Source organism: Stegostoma tigrinum, chromosome 8 (genome assembly GCF_030684315.1).
Source record: "Stegostoma tigrinum isolate sSteTig4 chromosome 8, sSteTig4.hap1, whole genome shotgun sequence".
In the NCBI taxonomy this organism is placed as follows: Eukaryota; Metazoa; Chordata; class Chondrichthyes; order Orectolobiformes; family Stegostomatidae; genus Stegostoma; species Stegostoma tigrinum.
In genome coordinates, this window is record NC_081361.1 from 74,924,053 (window position 1) to 74,948,192 (window position 24,140).

General features: G+C 42.1%; 1 protein-coding gene across 1 annotated transcript; it reads left to right on the forward strand.

Annotated features, from left to right (window-relative positions):
• Positions 1–4,566: 4,566 nt before the first annotated feature.
• Positions 4,567–16,008, forward strand: nsun4 (NOP2/Sun RNA methyltransferase 4). Its single transcript, XM_048538612.2, has 6 exons — positions 4,567–4,722; positions 4,808–5,241; positions 9,279–9,433; positions 10,682–10,842; positions 12,868–12,992; positions 15,698–16,008. Exons 1-6 carry the CDS (start codon positions 4,621–4,623, stop codon positions 15,972–15,974), a joined length of 1,254 nt encoding a protein of 417 aa, XP_048394569.1. The 5' UTR covers positions 4,567–4,620; the 3' UTR covers positions 15,975–16,008.
• Positions 16,009–24,140: the final 8,132 nt, after the last annotated feature.

A 24,140-nucleotide genomic window follows, 5' to 3' on the forward strand; every position in this document is an offset into this window, starting at 1 on the left:
GAATGGACAATACCTGTACGAACAAGCAGTATATGAAACCTGGACCATTAATTATGTATTTTAGCCTTTACTTGGTTCTTGCATGTATCAATGCACACTAACAAGAGGTACTACTGATTTATATGCCCTCCTTCAGCAACGCCCAAATTTAATTACTTTCCTGCTATTGAATCACCAGTATTCAAATGGATTGTTGCTGCTGGGCATTCATCTTCCATTCAGTGTCTAGTTCTATATGGCCTGACCCTCTGCTTCTAGTCAATGGTTTTGGGCACAGCAATTGAAAAACATAACATTATTTTTCTGGTATGAGATACCATTGTACCTTACTTTATTCAAATTTGCTCTTTTCCTTGAGTCAACAGGTTATATGGTTAAGTCCTGTACTGACACTTAGACACGATGTTGCCAGAAATTTCAGTGTGGTAATGAGAGGCTGCTGTATTATCAGTTGCCATGTTTGGGTTGAGATGTCAAATTGAGCTCTCTCTGTCGTGCCTGGTGGATTATTCCATAACATTTAGCAGGGAAAATGTAATTGTCTTCTGTTAACAAGGACAATTTTTACTGCACTACCAACATAACTAAAGATCATCAGGTCATCAATTGAGTTGTTTTTAAATGTACATAACTCAACAGGTGACATGTAAACAGTCTACAGATGCTCACAAAATTTTACTCTGACATTTATTGACATTGGAAAATGCATGTTTTAGGATAGACCAAATTGAAGCAGTTACGAAAAGACCCCAACTAAGGTTTTGTCCAGTAGCCCCATTCTCAAGGACAATTTTATAAAGTGGGAGATATATGAAAGGCTAAAATTGGAGCAACCCAGAATTCTTGAAGGGCGATACTGCTCAGAAAACTAAAGAAATAGGAAGATACAAGGGGATGAACAGTTTTAAGCAAATGGATGAAAATTTCAAAACTTGAGTGTTGTTGCACTGAAGCCAATGCAGGTAACTGAGCTCAGAGATGAAGGTCAAATGGGATTGAGTGCCATTAGAAGTTGGCTATAAGATAGGAAACAGAGGATGGGTATAGATGGCAGTTTCTCAAATTGGAGACAAGTTGGAAATGGTGTTCTCCAGTGATCAACATTAGGACTCTTGCTTTTTCTGATTTATGTAAATGATTTGGGGATGGGTGTTGAGGCCAAACTCTAAACTTGCAGATGATACTAAGCTTGGGAGAATGGTGAGTTGTAAGATGATGCTGATTAACTTCAGAAATCAACTTCAGACATCAACAAGTTGGCTAAACAGGTAGACACATGGCAGATGAATTTCAATGCAGAAAAGTATGAGGTGATGCATTTTGGCCAAAGAAAAATAGACAATACCGGTCCAATAGCACAACTTTTGAGTGGAGTACAGGAGCAGAGGGACCTCAGAGTTCACGTGCATGATTCTCTGAAGGTGGCCAAGCAAGTTGAAACAGTTGTTAAGAACCCTTATAGGACCCTTGGATTTCTAAATAGAAGCATTGAGAATGAAGCAAGGAAGTGGTACTACACTTCTGTAAATCATTGGTCAGACCACATTTGGAGTTTTGTGTTCAGATATGGGCACCTTATTTAAGGAAGGGCGCAAAAGCCCTAAAAAGTGTGTAAAGGAGATCTACTAGACTGATACCAGCAATGAGGGATTTTAGATATAAAGAAAAATTACAGGAATTGGGTTTATTCATCTTAGAACTGAGAAGATTAAGAGCTGACCTTATTGAGGTGTTCTAAATTATGAACAATTTTGGCAGGGTAAAGAAGGATTTTTTTCAAATTGGTTTGTCAATAATTAGGGATCATAATTTCAAAACTGTTAGCAGGAGAGCTAGGAGTGAAATAAGGAAAAACTACTCAGAGTTGTTAAAGACTTGTTCTGCCTGGGAGAATGTGAAAATGGATTCCACAAGTGGTTTCAGAAGAGACCTGGATATATATTTGGAAGTGATGAAGTTAGAGGGCTGCAGAGATAGGACTGGTGAATGGAAGTAACTGGGTGGCTCTTTTGAGAGCCAGTACAGACACAATAGGTCAAATGGCCTCCTGTGCTGTAAAATTCTGTGATTCTATTTAAGATGCAGACAGTATGGGAATGGGATGAGTTGAAGTTAACACAGAAACTGGTCAATGCCAGATTTGGATGGGTTGAGTGAATGGGCAAATGCAAGACAAATGAAGTATAATGTGGGCAAAAGTGAAGTTATCCACTTTGGTGGCAGAAACATTAAGTTATTCTCTGAAAGGTGATAGAATGTGAGAAGGGGAGGAGCACCAAGACCTGGGTACACTAGTCACTGAACGTAAGCATGCAGGTGCAGCTGGTAGTGAAGAAGGCTACAGGATTTAAGTACAGGGGCAGGGATTAGTTTTTGTAATTGGACAGGGCCTTGGTGAAACCATACCTGGACTACTGTGTGCAGTTTTGGTCTCCTCCTCTGAGGAAGGGTATTCTGGCTATACAGGGACTGCACCTACTGGACAGATTCCTTGGATAGCAGAACTGATGTATGAAGAGAGACTGAATATGGTCCTAATCAACAATGTGGAGTTCGACAGATTGAGGGGAGATCTCGTAGAAATTCTGATAGGCTGAGACAAAGTAAATACAGGAAGGATGTTTCTGATAACCAGGTAGTCCAGACCAGGGGTCACAGTCTAAGAATATGTGGTATGCTATTTCAGATTGAGATGAGGAGAAATTTCTTTACTCGAGAGTTGTCAGCCTGTGGAATTCTCAGCCAAGCAGTCAAAACACTGAATGTCTTCAAAAAAGGAGATAGATACAATTCTTAGAGCTAAAGGGACCAAAAGGTATGGGCAAAAGCAGGAACAGCATACTTAGTAGATGATCATAATGGTGGAGCAAGCTTGAAGAATGTAATGGCCTACTCCTGTTCCAATATTCTCTAACTCTATGTCAAGTACCAGAATCATTAAGTTTGGTGGTGACAAAAGTATAGAAAAGTTTGGGGTTTCATTGGCAGATTGAGTGAAGTAGGGGTATTAGCAGATAAAGTTACAGAGGCAGAAGCTTTTACAATGGAGATGTTACTGGAGATATGTCTGTGTATTTGGGGTGGTGGAGGGAAGTTGAGCTTTTTAAGTGTTCTAGGAGTCAAATGGAATTGAGGTTGAAGGCAATTCCTTACTCGTTTGCAATGTTTATTTGAAGGAAATTTCTATTTATCAAAAGATGATGTAGAAGGAGCAGTACAAAGGAAGGTTGTGAGATGGGTGACAAAGAGCTAAGTGTCACTGTATATGCAAAATGTGGTCTACGTTTTCTCTCCAGGACTCCCTTGTCTGCTCCACACTCCCCTCCAACCCCACCACACCCAGCACTTTCCCCTGCAACCACAGGAAGTGCTACACTTGCCCCCACACCTCCTCCCTCAACACCATCCCAGGCCCCAAGATGACCTTGCACATCAAGCAGATGTTCACCTGCACATCTGCCAATGTGGTATACTGCATCCGCTGTGGCTTCCTCTACACTGGGGAAACCAAGTGGAGGCTTGGGGACTGCTTTGCAGAACACCTACGTTCGATTCGCAATAAACAACTGCACCTCCCAGTCGCGAACCATTTCAACTCCCACTCCCTAGACGACATGTCCATCCTGGGCCTCCTGCAGTGCCATAATGATGCCACTGAAGGTTGCAGGAACAGCAACTCATATTCCGCTTGGGAACCCTGCAGCCCAATGGTATCAATGTGGATTTCACAAGCTTCAAAATCTCCCCTCCCCCCACTGCATCCCAAAACCAGCCCAGCTCGTCTCCGCCCTCCCTACCCTGTTCTTCCTCTCACCTATCCCCTCAAGCCGCACCCCCATTTCCTACCTACTAACCTCATCCCGCCTCCTTGACCTGTCCGTCCTCCCTGAACTGACCTATGCCCTCCCTACCTACACTCACCTCTGCTGGCTCCATCCCTGCCTCTTTAACTTGTCTGCCTCCTCTCCACCTATCTTCTTCTCTATCCATCTTCGATCCGCCTCTCCCTCTCTCCCTATTTATATCAGAATCCTCTCCCTATCCCCCTTTTCTGATAAAGGGTCTAGGCCTGAAACGTCAGCTTTTGTGCTCCTAAGATGCTGCTTGGCCTGCTGTGTTCATCCAGCCTCACACTTTGTTATCTTGGATTTTCCAGTATCTGCAGTTCCCGTTATCTCTAATCTCCTACAGCTCTGCTTTGTATGTTTTTGCCCTATTTAAATGTTAATTGTTGTAATAAAATCCTTGAGCATCAAGCAATCAGTCCTGACCCCTCTATTTGCAGTGAATAACTTCATCTGAGGATTTTGAAACGAGTGTTTTGCAATTATCCCATGGCATCTGCAGTTCCCATTATCTGTGTTTACGTGAGTGTTTCCTTTGCAGAAATGCTGACTGACTTGCTGGTCATCACAGGCCTTAATTTTTCAAATTTCCAACTGCACTTATTATAATAATTATAAAAGTTTATAATAAAACTAGCAAAAGAAGACAGGATGGATTCTAGAAATTTGAAACCAAATTGACAATACATTTCCACCGTCTCCCAAACGGAAGAGACGGAACGTTTGTCACGCGGTCTGAGTTTCTGGTGGGACCAGAGAGAAGGGACGGGACAAAATGGCAGCGTTGAGACGATCAAATCGTCCCCTGAAACTTTTAATCGGGAACCTGAGAGAATGGCAGAGACTCGAGCGGCGGTACATTTACAAGAAGAAATGGGTGAGTGGGAAAAGGAATTAAAAATGTTTGTGCGGGGTGGGCTTGAAACCTCCTCCGGTAATGATCTTCTGTTTTCGGTTTCCAGGCTTCATCCCAGCCCAGGGTCCCGAGTACTCATTTGGCTTTGCAGAGCATGGACATGAACTACAGCCTGCAGTTTGGTGACCTATGGCCCTCCATCCGCCTCGCTCTACTCTGTGAGCAGAAATATGGAGCTCTTCTTAACGGCTTCGGGGATGTGGAGAAAGTGATCCAGGAGTTTGAGGAGCGCGTGCAGGCCAGAGACTTCGTGTACGAGGGTCAGATTCAGTGGACACCACACACAGACTCTCAACTGGGGGCAGTCCAGGATTTTCCAGCTCCTGGGTCTTCTGATCTAGAGCCCTCAGAGTTCAGCGATGACTGCACTGCTCAACGATCGCCACCTATCCCGAATATGAAGCAGCCCTTACGCATTAGCCCAAACCTCAAATGTTTCACGTTTCCAAGGGGAGACACCACACGTTTTAAGCCTGCCAGGTACTTTGTGGTGTGTTGTGAACCTCTTGCTGCTTTGAAGTTTGATTGTAGAATGAGATCAGTTGATAGTCTCATTTTTCGATTAGATTGAGTGTAGATTTATTGTGTGATGACCTCAAGTCGAAGCTCGCTAATTCCCAATAGAGTAGGAATTGGGAAAAATTTTCAAGTCAGTTTTCGACTATCTTATAGTCGGTTATAATGTGAAGTTGACAGGTTACATCTCAAGTATTCAAAAATTATATTCTACTTTTCTGATGCCATTTGTTCCTCTGTTAAACATGATATTTTTGTTGCTTTTCCTTTCATTTATATTCTCTGTTTGTTAAGAGGAAATGTGCCAGCTGGTCTATCACTCTAATTTTAAAATATTTTCACACAAACCACCCTTTTTTTGGACCCTTGGTAAAGTTAAGTTTTTTTTTAATCACTGATTTCTATGCATTGTCAACCAAACTAATTTCTCCATTTCATTCATCTTTTGCACTTGTAGGGTGACTAACCTTTACATAGAGTTTACTGGAATTATTCCTCGCCACAAATATTCCATAACTGGTCAGCTCATCCAAAAGTTTAACAAATCTCTGTTGGAATAACAGTTTCCGTTGTGCCATTTATGCTGGTTACTTTGCTGAGTTTGGATATCTTACATATGCCTATATATTGCAGACAGAAGCAACTGAATTCCCAATCCACCCCCATGGACATAACACCTGTTACCCTGTAGGCTTAACTAATTAGTGGAAACTAATATTCTCCAGCCTGCTTTATTTGTAGTTGTCTTTCTAAGAATCACACCTGTGTTTGGGTGGAAGACCCGTTTTAAGACATAGAACAACACAGCAGAGGAACAGGCATTTCAACCCACCAGATCTGCATTGACCATGATGCCATTCTAAACTAATGCCATCTGCCTGCTTACGGTCCATATCCCTCAATTCCCTGTCTGTTCATGTGTCGGTCTAAACGTCTCTTAAACATTGCTACCACGTCTGCTTCGACCGCTTGCCTGGCAGTGCGTACCAGGCACCTACCACCCTCTGTGTGCCTCACAAGTCTCCTTTAAACTTACCCCGTCTCATCTTAAACCAGTGACCCCTAGTATATGACGTTTCCACGCTGGAAAAAAAGACTCAGATTATCCACCATATCCATGCCTGTCATAATTTTAAATACTTCTGGCAAGTTGCCCATCACCCTTTTAGGCTGTAGCAAAAACAATCCAAGTTTGTCCAACCTCGGATCGTGCATTTGCTCGAACCAGGCAACATCCTGGTAAATCACTTTTGCACCTTCTCCGAAGCCTCCATGTCCTTCCTATAGTTTGGTAATGAGAGCCTCACATGATAGTCCAAATGTAGCCTAACTGAAGTCTCATACAGCTGCAACATGACTTGCCAACCTTTATATTCAGTGCCCTAATCAATAAAGGCAAACATTCCATTCTGGACCACTTGTGTTGCCACTTTCAAGGAGCTATGGATTTGCACTCCAAAATCACTGTGTATCAATGCTCGTGAGACTGCTGCCATTTACTGTAAACTTTTCTCATGCATTTGACCTCCAAAAATGCATCACCTCCCACTTATCCAAAGTAAACTCCATCTGCCATTTCTCCACCCAACTTTCCAATTGATCTGTATCCTGTTGATCTTTCGATGACCTTCCCCATGGTCACAACTTCAACTTACATGTTATCTGAAAACTTACTAATCAGAATTAGGGATGGCATGGTGGCTTAGTGGTTAGCACTGCTGCCTCACAGCGCCAGGGTCCCAGGTTTGATTCCAGCCTTCGACAACTGTGTGGAGTTCACACATTCTCCCCATGTCTGTGTGGGTTCCCTCTGGGTCCTCCAGTTTCCACTTACAGTCCAAAGATGTGCAGGGTACGTGGATTGGCCATGCTGAGTTGTCCATAGTGCCTAGGGATCTTTAGATTAGGTGGGTTAAACATGGGAAATGGGTCTGGGTGGATGCTGTTTAGAGGGGCAGTGTGGACTTGTTGGACCGAATGGCCTGTTTCCACACTGTAGGGATTCTATGATATGATTCTGGGAGACCCTGCATTTTCATCCAAATTATCTATTTATGTTACAAACAATAGAGGTCCCAGCATTGCTCCTTGCAGAACACCACAGGCTACAAACCTTGAGTCAGAAAAATATCCTACAACTACCCTCTGTCTTCTATGAGCTTTGTCCACCTTACCAACTGACTGTGGATCCTATGTGTCTTACTCTTGTGGACCAGCCTAACATGAGGGACCTTGCCAAATGGTTTAGTAAAGTCCACGTAGACAACATCAATTGTCCAACCCTTTTATTAGTTGAAACTCTAATTTTAGCAAATTAATCAATCAGATTCCCACAACCAGATTTTTTTAAAAACAATGTAATAGGAGCATTTTTAACAACATAGTAGGTGTGGGGGGAGGCTATTCAGCCCTTGGAGCCTGCTCCGCCAATCAGAAAGATCATAACTGATCTGATTATGACTCTACTTTTCTGCCTACTTTTTAAATCTTTTGATGCCTTAAAAATAATTAGAGACCCTGGATCATGCTCTGTGAGAAACATCTCTTCTAATTAAAATGGTTCACCCCTTATTTTTAACCTGTTCCTTCATTCCAGTCACTCCCATATGGGAAAAACATTCTTTTAGCATTCATGCTGAAGTTGCTGTCCCATTCCCTCAGGTTCTTAAATATTGTATTAAGATCAGTTATCATTCTTCTAAATTCCAACAAGTACAGGCTGTACTTGTTCGGGTAAATCAAGAGCAGAATGGGGGTGTGTAATGGGATATCTAGAATTAATGTTTAGATGAACACAATCTGTTGTGGACAGAAAACAATTCTATTTCAAATTAGATATTTGCTCCAAAAGCAAGGCATAGATATTTATGTAAGATTTGGAAGTCTCTTCTTCTGAAAGGATATCTGAAGTTATCAAGTTGGACAAATGACTGAGGAGTGGCAGATGGAATTTAATTTGGATAAACGTGAGGTTTTACATTTTCGTAAAACAAACAAGGGCAGGACTTGTACAGTTAATAGTAGGGCCCTGGGTGGTGTTGTTGAACAGAGAGACCTAGTGATTCAGGTACATGGTTCTTTGAAGCAGGTAGACGGGCTGTTAAGAAGGCATTTTGAATGCAAACCTTCATTGCTCAGACCATTGTGTAATGGAAGGATCATCATGTTGAGGTTATACAAGATTTTGGTGAGGCCACTTTGGAGTACTGTGGTACAGTTCTCATTGTCCTGGTATAGGAAGGATATGAGTCACCATTATGGTGAGTGGTGTCATTTCCATAATGGTCCATTCAGTATAAATTCCAAGCGAAGAAAAATAACATCACTTTATCGGAGGCCTCATTGATGATGTTGCCCAGCATGGTGACAAAACATCTGAACGAAAACAAGACAGCTTGGTGAGCAAGTCAACAACCTCAACCACAACCTGAGCTGCAAATCTTTGCTAAAACTTTAAATAGGAATGATATGGTTAAATTGAAGTGGGTTCAGAAAGCATTTACGAGGATGTTGCCAGGTCTGGAGAATGAGGAGAGACCAGAAAGTTTTTTCACTGGAGTGTAGGAGGTTGAGGATGATTTTATAGAGGTTTATAAAATCATGGGTCATAGATAAGGTAAGTAGCAAAGGTCTTTTCTCTGGGCTTGAGGAGTTCAAAACTGCTGACATATTTTTACGCTGAGAGGAGAAAGATTTAAAAGGAACCAAAGGGGCAATTCTTTCACACAGATGGTGGATTGCATGTGGAATGAACTGCCAGAAAAAGTGGTAGATGCAGGTACAGTTACACATCGAAAAGACATTTGGACAAGTAGATAAATAGGAACAGTTTGGAGGGATATGTGCCAGATGCAGTCAAGTGGGATTAGTTTAGTTTGGGAAACTTGGTCTGCATGGACTGAAGGGTCTGTTTCCATGTTGTATGATTCTAGTTGTTGGAAACTTTAGGACTTCTGCTATTCTCATAATATACACTGATACATTATTTTACCTCACTTCAGACCAGATGGCTTAAGATTGTTGGAATATTATCTGATGGATGCTGCATCGCTTCTCCCAGTACTCACTCTAGATGTTCAGCCAGGTCATGCAGTTCTTGACCTCTGTGCAGCGCCTGGTGGAAAGTCTCTTGCACTATTGCAGACAGAATGCTGTCGTGAGTTACCAAGTTTTACTACTTTGGGAGTAGAAAAATTCCAACTTTGTAAATGCTGAAGACAGAATAACTATAGAGTATCATTAATGGGGTGCATTCCTGAAAAGAGAAAGGGCAGCATTAATTCTTGCAAAAATCTGATCATCATCCAGCTTCTTCAGCAGCTTTGGGGCAATGATCCATCCTGTAATATGATGTGTCTCATGACTTGGTGGTGGAAACTCACTTCTGGATAAGAAGCAGTTAAATCTGTTTTCACTAAAGATGATTCTAAATTAATGGGTACCAAAGTGTGGGGCTGGATTAACACAGCAGGCCAAGCAGCATCTTAGGAGCACTTGGCCTGTTGTGGTCATCCAGCCCCACACTTTGTTATCTTGGATTGTCCAGCATCTACAGTTCCCATTAGCTCTAAATTAATGGGTGCAACTTAAAAGTTTCTCTTCAGTAAAATAAACAAAATAAATCTTCCATGTTAAATGTAAAGCTGTATTGAATTGGAATGGAAGATACTTATGGAAATACCTATATCAGTTATTACCTTCATTGGTGTGTTTTATGATCTACAGATGGTTTTATTGGGAGTCTGTTGTTTAGTAGTCTAGCGCTGACCACATTAGGAGATTGCACATTTGGAAGATGTGATCCGATTTATATTTTAAGCATTGTCTAATGCAGCTGATATTGATGGTAATGAAAAGCTCCTCTCTGTTATAAGGATCTAGCATGAAATGGATTTGGATCATTTCATAACAATTTTAGTGAATGTTAATCTCTGCACAAAACTGCCTATGATTTGAAATTCAGCTGAAACCAGTCATTAATGTTGGATTTGTATGAAATTAAAATATTTAATATGTGATCTGTTCTTCTGCCATTGGAGTTAACCCAGATTGTAAAAACAGAGTTCACACGTCTTTAACTTTAATTGTACTGTGCCTTGCCTGGGAACATTTTGTACTGATGCTGCACACCAGGAAGGTGTTCCATGTAACTTTCCAAACTTTCGTCATCTCAATGGTGGTTAAAACAATGTCATTTTGACTATCGCTGAGATATCCTGCGATAATGAGGAGTGTTATATAAATACAAACTTTTTTTAATAAAAGAAAATAATGCATTGGGAAACAAGGATGAGGCAATGTTAGTAACATCTTATATCAAATTCTGTTAAATCCAAAATGTGAATTATTCTGTAATACTGAAGAATTAAAATAAATGTTGCGTTTATTGTTTCTGTTGGAACAGGACATCTCGCTGTGAATGATATATCTATATCTCGATTAAACAGGCTACATAAAATTCTTCATAGCTATGTCCCAAAGAATCTCCGCACAGAGGACAGGCTACGGATCACATCATTTGATGGCAGATACTGGGGAGAGATAGAGAGGAATACTTTTGACCGGGTGGGTATATTGTGTGATGAAAGTTAGTGTGGTATATGTAAATTTAAAAAAAAATCTAATTGCATCAAATTAAAAAGTGGCTGGTATTGAGTTGTTTTGAAAGGCTGCTTGACCGAACTTCCAGCAGTCTTTCTAAAACAAACATTTGTTACCCTGAATACTGGCCTACTTGACTTCTGCATGTGCAAGAGACATAACCTCAACTATGTCTCCGTGGATCAACTTGACTTGAGTGAGTTTTGCAAGATTGTGTTGCTATGCACTGTACAGAGGTGAAGTTTATAATTTTTAAATTGGAGCAGTGCAGACTGGAAAGAGTTGTCTACGTTGAAGTCCCTCTGCCTACTTGATCTGTCAATGAGTGTCTTCTCAGATGCTCCATGAATGCCTACAGTTCACCTATTCCTGTCTTCCTGAATTAAGGCCTGGTAGTGATTAGCTTAAAAAAGGCAAGAAAAACCTATGCTAAAGAATGGGGAAGCATATTTGTACGTGTTTAATGATGTGCATGTGCCGGTAAAGCATAGAGTCTATAAATTAGAACATGTTTCATTTCTAAGTGGGGGAAAAGAAAATACATAAAAGAATAAAAACTTGGCATGTACCCCATTGAAGGAAACAGTTGGATTGAAATAATTGACCAGTAAGAAAATACTTGTGGTTCTGTAGATCTTCCAGTGTTTTCAAACTAATTTCAGAAGATTTGATGAAGTAATCCCAGGGATGTACATGAGCCCTGCTACTCCTTAGGTTTCTAAATTTTTATTACTAATTACCTTACTAGTACATTATTTCTGTTGACATGTACCAGTAACAACATTGCTTAACGATAATACTTAACAAGAGTGTCTTTCTGAAGTTAGGCTGAAAGCTCAGGGCGTTAAGTTAGTAATTACTGGGGACCCTCGCATAGAAACACGTGAGGCACTGCTTCAAAGGAGCATGGATGGAATAATCATTTGAACAGAAAAAGCTTAAGGGAAATTTCATTGAAGTGCATATAATCCTGAGGGAATTATATAATATGGTTAAAAAGGAACTGTTCCCCTCATCAGAGAGATCACTAATCTGTGGGCATGGACTTGAAGTAATTGGAAAAGGGATCATAGGGGAAATATTTCACCTAGAGGGAGATCTGGAACTCACTACTTGAAAAGGTGATGAAGACAGAAACTGTCTTTATATTTAAAAAACTCTTAAATGTGCACTTGAAATTCTGTACAATGCCATGAATCAAAAGGTGAAAAGTGGATTTAGGCTTGACAGTACTTTTTTTGGCTGACCCAGAAAGAATGGTCCAAATAACCACCTTCTGAGTCCTTAGTTTCAATCATTTTTTAATCCAGGTTAACACCCCAGTAGAACTCAGTGTATGGTGCATTGACTGGTCGGAGCTGCGCTTTCAGATGATATGGTTAAGCTGATGCCTTAACTGCCTTCTCAGGTGGGCAAAAAGTGTCCCACAGCAATAATTTGAAGAACAGGCCAAATCTTCCTCATGCCCTGACAGTATTTTCCCTCAGCGTATCAAAGAAACCTGTAAGGTACCTGGCTATTGTAGCATTGCTGTTTGTAACAAATAGTTGTCACTGTTCAGTTTTTTGTGATTGCTTGTAGTCTTGAAAGATGCTGAATAAATACAAGCCATTCTTTCTCTCATATGTATGCTGCTATACAGAATGATATAATGAATTTCAATTTGAAATTCCCTGTGTGAAAAAATTTCTGCATCTTGACCATGATTTAATAGGATGGGATAAAGTGAAAACCACTTGAGAGAAAAACATCAGACAGGACGTTTCCATTGGGCCAATTTCATTTATCTCCATTTTTGGTTACAGAGTCCTGAGTGACAGTCTGACTATCTACCCACCCCATCTGTGTTAAGTTAAATAGCAAAGGACTCAATAATTGGGAAAATATAAACTTTTATTTATATCGTAACCTAAATTGAGAGATGTTGGACACTAGTGATTCTTGTGGAAGATTACCTACAATAAATTGTTAATTTTATTGTACTTGCAGGTGTTAGTTGATGTTCCCTGTACAACTGACAGACACTCAGTACTTGAGGAAGACAATAATATCTTTAGTCGACTGCGGCTTAAAGAACGGCAGAAGCTTCCTTTATTGCAGACCCAGTTATTGCTGTGAGTATTACTGGATGTGAGTTTGCTCGCTGAGCTGGAAGGTTAGTTTTCAGATGTTTCGTCACCATTCTAGGGTAACATCATCAGTGATCCTCCGACAAAGCGCTGGTGTTATGTCCTGCTTGCTAACTAGTTTATTAATCATAAATTTAAAATAAATTTTAAAATTAAAATCAATAATATTAATCATAAATCATAATTTATAAATAGAAAGCGGGACATAACACCAGCACTTCATTGGAGGCTCACTGATGATGTTACCTAGAATGGTGACGAAACGTCTGAAAACTAACCTTCCAGCTCAGCGAGCAAACTCACATCCAGAAGCTCAACCTGAGCTACAAATCTTCTCAAAACTCGTGAGTATTACTATTGTGTTATTTTGCTCTGCATCCCCATTCCTTGCCCACCCCATACCTCTGCAGTGTTCTTTGCCAGTGTGTGCTATTATTTTAGCCATTGCACCTCTTCAGGATTCTGGCCAGATGAAATGCAGCTGAGACGATCATCTAATTCAACCAATCCATAGTGACTTCAAACAAGCTAGTGAAAGGATTAAAAAAAAAGTCACCTAGTATTCCTGTTCATTATGCAGTAACTCCCAGCAGAAAGTGCCTGTGTGATGATCAAGTGACATTAGTTACTGATATTGGCTTTAATATTTTTTTTCTCCTTCCTCTCCTTGACAGTTTCCCTCCATGCCCATTCATAGTGCTCCCTTCTTCTTCCTTGACAAATTCACAGACCCACTCCCCATCTCAGGATACCTCCTGTTTGTGATTAACATGCCTACTTTCGTGCTGATGTCAATCCTGCCATATAATTAGTTTCTGTTTTTCACTTGAGAACTTCTACACGTATTTCTTTTCCTTTTGTGTAGTTGTTTCCTTCCTTCCTTCCTGATGTGAGTCTGACGTCAGTGGTGGGGAAGCTGCTGAAGGAGATACTGAGGGATAGGATCTATTTACATTTGGAAGAAAATGGGCTTATTAATGATAGGCGCCATGGTTTTGTGCAGGGAAGGTCATGTCTTACCAATTTGATAGAATTCTTTGAGGAAGTGATAAAGTTGATAGGTGAGGGAAGGGCTGTAGATGTTATATACATGGACTTCCGTAAAGGTGTTTGATAAGTTTCCCATGTTAGGCTGATTAAGAAAATGAAGTTGCATGGGGTCCAGGGTGAACTAGCTAGATGGATAGAGAACTGGCTAGGCAACAGGAGACAGTTGTAGTGGAAGGGGTTTCTCAAAATGGAGAACTGTGACTGGTGGTTTTCCACAGGGATCCGTGTTGGACCACTGTTGTTTATGGTATACGTAAATGATCTGGAGGAAGGTATAGATGGTCTGATTAGCAAGTTTGCAGCTGACACTAAGGTTGGTGGAGTAGCAAATAGTGAAGGGGACTGTCGGAGTATGCAGCAGAATATAGATAGATTGGAGAGTTCGGCGGAGAAATGGCAGATGGAGTTCAATCCCGTCAAATGCGAGGTGATGCATTTTGGAAGATCCAATTCAAGAGCGAACCATGTGGTAAATGGAAAAGCTCTGGGGAAAATTGATGCACAGAGAGATCTGGGTGTTCAGGTCCATTGTACCCTGAAGGTGGCAACACAGGTGGATAGAGTGGTCAAGAAGGCATATGGCATGCTTTCATTCATCAGACGGAGTATTGAGTGTAAGAGTTGGCAGATCATGTTACAGTTGTATAAGACTTTGGTTCGACCACATTTGGAATACTGCGTACAGTTGTGGTTGTCACATTACCAAAAGGATGTGGATGCTTTAGAGAGGGTGAAGAGGAGGTTCACCAGGATGTTGCCTGGTATGGAGAGTGCTAGCTATGAAGAGAGTTTGAGTAGATTAGGATTATTTACATTAGAAAGACAGAGGTTGAGGGGGGACCTGATTGTGGTCAACAAAATCATGAGAGATATAGACAGGGTGGATAGCAAGAAGCTTTTTCCCCAGAGTGGGGACTCAGTTACTTGGAGTCATGATTCCAAGGTGAGAGGGGAAAAGTTTAAGGGAGGTATGTGTGGAAAGTTCTTTACAGAGGGTGGTGGGTGCCTGGAACGCGTTACCAGCAGAGGTGCTAGAGGTGGGCAGTGGTGTCATTTAAGATGTATCTAGACGGATACATGAATGGACAGGGAGCAGAGGGATACAGATCTTTGGAAAATAGGTGATAGGTTTAGATACAGGAACTGGATCGGTGCAGGCTTGGAGGGCCGAAGCACCTGTTCCTGTGCTGTAATTTTCTTTGTTCTTTGTTCCTCCAGTTTGCAGTTTTATATCCTTGTTATAAGGTGTTCATCTGCAGTATCTTCCAATTTTGAGTAAGAGTCCACCCCCAAAAGTCTGTTGTCTCCACCTTTCTGCCGAACCTTTTGCTTGTTTCCTGTATTTTCGGTATTTGCTGAAATGCCTGATTCCATTTTCAAGTTAACCCTAATGTTCCAAGGCCATTCCTGAAATTTGGTACTTTGAGAATATGGACTTATATGCACTTTCTGCTGGTTTTTGCCCCGTGCAGTTTTAAAACCTGCTCAGCCAATATACAACTCTGGCACATTGCGATTTGATTATTCTCCTGTGTGCATTTCCTGTAAAAGTCTCAGGTTTTATCAAATTGTCTCTCTGCAATTGAGCTTATTCTTTTAGACACAGAATTGACAGCGGATTTTTCTTTTTTCTCCCCCAGCTCTGGCATTCTTGCCACAAAGCCCGGAGGTTCAATTGTTTATTCAACATGCAGCCTGTCCCAGTTACAAAATGAATACGTGGTAGAGAGAGCAGTTCAGCTAGCAGAGACGGAACATAATGTGGAGTTGTGTCTGGTGGACTTATCCGCTATACGCACCCTTTACAGAAACACATTTAATTTCTATAGCCATTGTCGAGTCGGGGAACTTGTACTCCCACATCTCACTGCAAACTATGGACCAATGTATTTTTGTAAACTGCACAGAATACACTAAAAGTGTTATAAAACTTAATACGCCCATAGCTGTCTTAATTTTCCTTCTATTAATCTAATTTTGTGTATTCATTTTTGTCCTTAATCTGTGAAAAATGAAAGACTTTAAGACTATGTCTTGGTGCTAAATCTGTCTGAGCTGAATCTGACGGCAAAGACGAGACAAAACATTTGAGCCCCGATTGTAGTAGTTTCTAATTGTGAATGATGTTTACATCAGTTATGCTTGTTATTGATGAAAAAGACAAGCTGCCAAAGCTTGGTCTTGTACTTTTCAGAATAGATGTAAGAATGAGTCATAGAAACACTACAGTGCAGGAAGAGGACATTCAGCCCATCAACTCTGTATTGACCATCCAAAGAGCATCCCACCCTACCCCTGCAGTTAACTGTGGCTCACCTCCCTAACCTGCACACCTCTGTACACCTGTGGCAATTTAGCATGGCCATCTTTGGGCTGATGGAGGAAATTCAAGCACTAAGCGGAAACCAATGCACACATGGGGAGAATGTGCAAACTGCATGCAGACAGTTGCCCAAGGCTGGATGCGAACCTGGCTCCCTGTTGTTGTGAGGCAGCAGTGCTAACCATTGAGCTGCTGGGTTGCCCCAACTTCCATTATCAAACTTCAAAAGCAGCAACAGTTTATATTGCACAAGGAAAAGATGCTGATTGGTGGGTAAATTGACTAATTAGTTGAGGCATTCATAGTGAATGCACCGAGGAATTATTGTCCCCACTCCTTTTAATACAAAAAGGGCACAAAGCTGTGAACCCTATTTTTGAGGGCTGAATAGCTTTAGGGTATGTAAAGAAATTCTTACATGCAGCACTAGATGACACGATCTATGTCCAAATAGATGGTGTTGTGCAAGAATCTCCACTAGGCCCAAGGTACTGGTTTTTTTAAACTATTTTAAGAGTTGGTAGCAGCAATTCGTTAATTCTTACACAGTGGCAATGGCTCAACCGGTCAGAGTTAATTAGCAAAACAATCAACACCCTTTTCCTCTGTAGTATAATGTATTGCACCCTTTCAACTTAGGCATTCTTGCCTCTGTCCTGAAGAGTACAAGATGAAAAGTTTAATTAACATGACATTTTTCATCGGTACTCAACATATTGGTTATCTGAGTGTGAACTGTAGGGTATAATTTAATTTAGGGTTTAAATAACATTGTAAACTTGAACCAGTGGTGCGGATGAGTTCTGAAAGTCTAAATAAGATGAGCTTTGGGTGGTCTCAATTTAGCTTATCTGGATACATAAATCATGGGAAGAAGAGCAAGCCATAAGATTCATTGAGTTAGCTCAATTATTCGGTGAGATTGTGTTTGGTCATCTACCACCAGCCTGCTGCCTTATCATGATAGCTGTCTCAGCTGACACCTTCTCCATCCAGAGTCTTCAGATTGCAGTGTTCAGGTGATCCAGCACCAGCTCATGAAGAGGTTGTCACAGAATTCTTTGAGTTCATGAAATGAAGGCTGAAACGTCACATGACACTATGCATTCCGCATGGATGTCAAGGTCGTAGTGGCATTAATTTTTATGTTTCTAGAACCTTCCTGGCTGCGTAAGCTGATATATATCACATTTCCTGCAAGCACACCGGATTAGGATATATTATGACTATATTCATGCCTTGTTTCCAGATTAGACCAGGGGCAGATGGTTACGGTGTTTAACAGGGTGGTGATCTCCGCTGTCGTTCAAGTAGCCTTTGACTGCAAGCCTGGGCAAAAATTTAACTCCCTCATTGTGCAGCATGTCTCCAACTGACAGCACCTTATAGCTACAATACAGGGACCTGCCATGTATGTCTGTAGTCAGTTAGACATAGGGCAACTTGAATTTCTGGATCCAGATGATAATGGTTACCCTCTACTTTCATGGTTTGTGACTACACTGATAAATCCCAGACACTGACTGAACACTCATGCAATGAGAACACCTCTGCCGCCAGGAATAATACCAGACAGCATCAGATCCTGCAACAGATTTTGATGCCATGCAATACTCAACTGTAAAGGCGCCCAGATTTGTAACAATTTGCTGTTTGCTGCTGAAAGTGAAAATTGCTAAGAGCACCCACGGCCACCAGAAATTATTCATCTGCCATAGGTTAAAAGTGCAATTGTTCATTAATGATTGCAGTGTTCAGACACATTTCTAATTCCGCAGTGAATAAAGCTCTCAGTGCCTCCAGATAGTAAGGTTTTGACAACATTCATACTTGAGCTGATAACTATCAAGTAACATTTCTGCCAGACCAGTGCCATGGAATGGTCATCACCGAGAGAGAATATAAGCCATCTCCCTTTGATTTTTACCGGCATTACTGTTGTTGAATGCCATAAAATCCCTTTGCCATTCAGCTGATCACATCAGCACCAACCGTCTAAACAGCAGCCCACCCAATCCCTGAAACCCTGCATTTCCATGGTTAATACACATAACCTGCACATCTTTGAGCTGTGGGCAGAAAATGGAGCACCTGTCCATGAGGTCTGAGCAGTCCTGAAGAAGGAGGCTTTAGAATTGAGCCTCTGGTATCATTAACTGTCTGAACAGGAAGAAACTTGTGCGCTTCCTCACAGTGCAGGTAAGCAGCAGCATAGGAGTCATTCACCAACCTCCAGCAGTTATTGCAGTTGCTACCGTGGACATTCAGGACAGATCAATTGTGCTTCAAAAAGCCAATCGGCTGAAATTCTGGAATGTTGGCATTTAAAACTTGCAAGTTCTAGAATGAGAAAGAATGAGAATCTGGCAGTTTAGACAGTTAAAATACTATAACTGTAGAAAGAAAATCTACGAAGGGGAAAAAAGCCAGAACCAGCAAGCTATCTTGCTATTAAATCTGGATGACAGAGATATGGGCAAAGCTGGTTAGAAAAGATAGAGGTGAAAGAGCACCTCAACGCATGATAGATCAAAAGACGTGTCATAGCAAGATTCTTGAGAAAATTAAAAATATAAAACTGTCAAGATAGAGGTGAGTTGCTAAACTTTAAAAATGTAGCACACATTTGTTGTAATAAAATCAGGATATATAAAAGAGAAGGGAAAAAGGATAAGTTTGAGATAAATGTGAGATATAGATTCACGTGCTCACAATCACAAAGTCTCGGAAACAAGTTACCTGCGCTTTATTACGAGTCTGCAGAATCAGGAGCCTCTCATTGCCTGAGGCACACACAGGTCAGGGAGCCGCCCCTTTTTATACATCATTTATCCAGCCAGATCCTCCCCTTTTATCTCCGTCCAATCTGAGCTCCAAGGTGCACAATCTTCCCATGCTGTCCCTTGTCCCACCCTCTTCATACATCGCATGTTATGTTAATTAAGCAGTCTCGTAAGCATGGGCGTGAAAGTTAATATGCATTGTCTCATTAAGCATACGTTTTAACTATGTCGATGGTGCAAAGCAAAACTTAGCAGTTTGGGTCCAGTTCACTCTGGTTTCTAACTGCTTGGCCTTCACTCCCTTATCTTATCACTCAGCTCAGTACCAGATGTCTTTGTTCAAAGCTGCAGTAATTCTTTACTGCAGTTTACTCATTCCTGTTTCTCACAATCCACCCTTTTTCTTTTGCTACGCATTATGAGTAAACTGCACTCCAGGATCCCGTCCCTCAAACCCTCGGAGCATCCTCTGAATCTCTCTCTGCTGTGTAGCACCTTTCGATTGCAGGAGCTGCTGGCGGTGAACCTGGGTACCCCCATCAAGGGAGGTCATCAATCGGCTCAATATGTATTTCAGGACAAAATTGAGCCCCACTATCAGGCCTATTAGTATCAGTAATCCATAATTAGCCAAGTTGACCAGCCATCTTCCCCAACCGGTCAATCCCCAGTTCCCCATTCCCATCCTTTTTCTTTCCTATACCTGTTACCGGCTTCCCGTATTTTGGCGACGCGGTCTCGCACATGTTGGGAGATACCTGTAATATTTGAAGAGGCGTCTGGTATGTAAGTGCAACACTCCACCCCAATTAGGGCACAGGTCCCACCACTTTTGGCTAAAACAAAATCCAGAGCCATCCAGTTCTCTAAAGCCGCCAGTCGTGTGGCAATCATCTCAGTAGTTGTTGCCTCCACTTAGGATTGGGTATCGGCTAACGCATCAGCAATGTTGTTGGCCAACTCCTCCAAAGAGACCACCAGCTTCTGTATCTCCCTCCCTGATCGGGTGGTCCCATACATAGGGAACAGGGACCAAAGGAGACAATCTCCTTTAGTTACTTTCCGGGGAACACGTCTCCCCTCCCGTACACCCTGAAGTATCTCTGGAGACCTTTGCAGAAGCCGTATATGGGGAACTAAATAGGCATGATAACAACAGCCACTCCAGCCCTTTTGATTTTTAGGCAAGGATCTATCGGATGGAGGAAGTACGGAGTTTTCCCATCCTTGGCAAGCACCATTGACACATCTAGTATAATCATAACGAAGTCAGTGCACGTCCCCGGGTAGGTATGGATATGCCTTTTTTTTGTTGCACACCTAGTACGTCCCATTTAAAACTCGGGGTAGGGCAGTGTCTGAGGCTAGAGTGTTTAGTTTACAAGACGAATTCCCCAATTGGAACGGGGCACTATCATTCCAGTTACAGAAACACATTGAGTTAATCTGTCCCCTAGGTGGCGAAACTCTGAGACCGTCAATTGCACCTTGGGTCCGTGGGGCCGGCCGAGGAAACCATCCCTTGAAACTATAATTCCACTTGCTCCCGTTCCACCTTCCCCAACGCAGCCACCAATTCCCGTAACTAGAATTCCATGCACCCCTGCCCGACCCCCACGTATCATTTAAAATGGAGGCAAACTACAGCACCTCGCCTATTTCTTCTTTGGTCAGAGGTACAACGGTAAGAGGAATTCCGGACTCCCCATGATGTGGGATTGCAGCACACACCCAGCAGTTGATGCGCCCCGTTAATCTGGCATAGTTCTGACAAAGCGGTAAAATGATTCTTCCCTTCTCCCCAGGCAACAGTGGATAATATTATAATTACAGTACAGCGAACACCCGTCATCTTGTCTTCTTCTTCAGTTTTAACATTAATGGATTATGGGTGGCACTCTGTCGGATGGCATTGGTTTCCCATCTTCGGACCATACATTAATGGATTATCCCCCTCCCGTGCTTCCCACTCGTCCTCTGGCGGATCCACTGGACCCTTTATCCAGGCCGCATGTGTCTACCCTTTTGCTTTCGTCCGTGCAGCCATCTCTGTGGTCGACAGCACCAGGTATGGACTTGTCCACTGCGGCTGAGGTTTTCCTTCTTTCCACAACTTGACCAGGATCCAGCCTCCCGCCTTGACTGAGTAGATGGAAAAGTTGAGAGGAGGAGTCTGTGCCTCCTATCATCAGGCTTTTAACTCTGTAAGGGAACGAAGGACTGCCAGTAAATAGTTTCTGAGAAATCTATCATTGTCTTCAATCTTTCCCATGTATGGGATTCCTTCATTGGACACCGAGAACTCGACCGGCTCTTCCCTCAGGGGAATAAGAGACATCATCCGCACAGCCCCAGATTGGGCGACTTGTCGTACCACCTCATCTGCCAATCTATTGTCCCTAGCCTCAGGCGAGCTTCCCTTCGGATGTCTCTCGTCGCGCCCCTTTTCCCCTCTTTGCGAGGCCGCCCGCTGTCTTTCACGTTCCCACTTTGTCATTATTATTAGTGGCTAGAAAGGCTCAATCCACCCACTAAATACATCGACAATAAGAAGACAACTCCTATAGCAATGTACATGTGACAATTCAAAAAAATCAAGTGGAATGCACTCCAATAGGTCACCAGGCAAGAATGTCTTCCTGTTATGCACTGCAGCCCTTGGCCAGTCAATAAGCATTGGTAACAAAGCATCGGGTATACACACTTGGCCAACTGGAGTGACCCAGAGGCCTTTGGACGCACAGCACGAACACCCATGCATCTTTCACAATTGTTTTTCAGAGCCGGGGCGTCCCCCTGTAAACGCTGAACAGTGACAATATCTGGCATGCCCGTCGTGTTTGAAGGAGGCAAGCAATGTATTACCTGCTTGCTCATAGAGCACACAATAAAAGTTTGCTCTGTGGTAGCCTGATAAATCCGAGTGTTACCCTAAGTAACTACAGAATCATCGGAGGCATGGGCAGTGCATTTGATAATAGCCAATTGTTTAGGGAGGATTGCCTGGAGAAGGGTTTTAACATACAGGGAATTCTGGATCGGTGTACCTGAGGAGGTTTCTTTCTCAGGCCTTCCCTGTGAGTTTTAAAAGAATCTTGACCTGCCTGCTTTTGTCCACTAGCAGTCTGTTCCGTATTCTGTTTCCTGTTTCTCTGTTTAGTTTTAGACCTAGTACGTCAGGAGATAGGGCCTGTACAAGCTGCAGGTTTGTATTCTTTATCTTATGGCTTGTACCTAAAACGTGGTGAGCTAGGCAACAGCACAAGTGCATTACTGATGTTTAATCTGAAAATGACTACATGAAGGAACTGTATTCCTCTAGTATCCCAATGTGGGCAACCAAAGGCAGGTTACTGTATTTTAAAATAACTTCTGCTAGGAAAAAAAGCCCCTTGATGCAGTATTATAAGGCACATCTAACCCAGCTAAATCTCTGCTTTGTTAACAGGGAGTTTAAACCAATTCATCAGATCTGCAACTCAGTATTGGCAGAATCTCTGAAAGATTTGTTAATTTGTAAATGTGTCTAGAATAAGGTTTGGAGAAGATTTTAAATCACATCCTTATTTGTAGTTGAGCCAAACGTTACTTTATACTTTAGATCTTTCTGCAGAAATATAAATTGGGCAGGGAAGACCAAATTAACAAATTGAACTTCAAACGGAATTTCTTACAGATATGAATGCAATGCTCTCATGATCTTGGGTAAGAGTAGAATTTTTTAGGGATCTGAATGTTCTACTGTTTCACATAATCTGCGTTGTATGTAACATTTTACTTTAAGTTGCCTACTTCCTTCTCCAGTCCTCCTTATCTTACTCCTTTATGTCATTACTTTGGAACATCGGCAAGCCAGATACGTCAGGAGGTACCTCCTTTTTATTTCTGTACGGTAATTCAGCCTGGCGTTTCACTCCTAATTCTCCATTCTGCATTTCCTTTTTCAATCCTTCCTGTTCTGTTACTCAAATCCTAAACCTCATGTCGCTTCTTCAACACCTCCCACAATTTAAAGTTTTCCTCACGATCACATAATCTAATCCCTCTTCATGATGCATTATTATCCCAGCTTGCCAGTTTAGAGTAGTTCGTTATTTCATCTGCAGTTTTTTTTTCTCCACGTAGTTATTAAAAATTTTCAGTTTGCCCCTAATTTGCATTTCAAAATTGCTTCTTACACTTTGGTGCATTTATCTACCTCCTCGTTCCCTGTATTTGCCCAATTTCATTCCCTAATTTATTATTAAGGCATGCTGACAGACGTCTGAATTGCTCCTCATCCTCAGAATTTTCTCGGCACGTTCGATGTGGAGGAGCTCCAGTGCCGGATTTATCCAAAGTGTACTCATGCTACACTTATCTCTTACCCTGGGTTTATTCACCCTCTCATGGCTCTAACATCCACCCCAACGGACTATCGGGCAGAATCCTGGGGCCTCGTCCTCTTGGCCCCCTACTCTGTTCCCGGGGGCTCTTATCTTTTACACAATGAGCCCCCATCCCTGTCCCGCTTCGGACAGATTCCCCAATTGCCCGGAGAGTACTTAATAGTCAATTTTCTTACCCAGGTCTTGTGCACAAGAATTGCTCAATCGACTCACGTTCCATGGGCCCTTAACCTAAACCCACTTGTTTCCAGAGTCTCCTATCCGGATACCACTCGCTCAAGCTGCTCAACGGCAAGCAAGGACGTCTGGGACCGCTGAACTCAGCGGGGCGCGCCTTCCCTTCTTCTGAACCCACTGCTGGACGACTCGGAGTGTGGATCCCGGACGAGCTCCCAAGCTTGTGAGATATAGATTCACGTGCTCATAATCACAAAGTCAGGAGACAAAGTCTCGGAAACAAGTTACTTGCCCTTTATTACGAGTCTGCAGAATCAGGAGCCTCTCATTGCCTGCGACACACACAGGTCAGGGAGCCGCCCCTTTTTATACATCATTTATCCGGCCAGATCCTCCCCTTTTAGCTCCGTCC

Bases quoted from the DNA above. Each gene is read 5' to 3' on its own strand.
- nsun4 (XM_048538612.2), top strand. From the start codon at position 4,621: ATGGCAGCGTTGAGACGATCAAATCGTCCCCTGAAACTTTTAATCGGG. The intron at 4,723-4,807 runs GTGAGTGGGAAA...TTCGGTTTCCAG, and splicing joins ACATTTACAAGAAGAAATGG to GCTTCATCCCAGCCCAGGGT. The intron at 9,434-10,681 runs GTGAGTTACCAA...CTGTTGGAACAG, and splicing joins ATTGCAGACAGAATGCTGTC to GACATCTCGCTGTGAATGAT.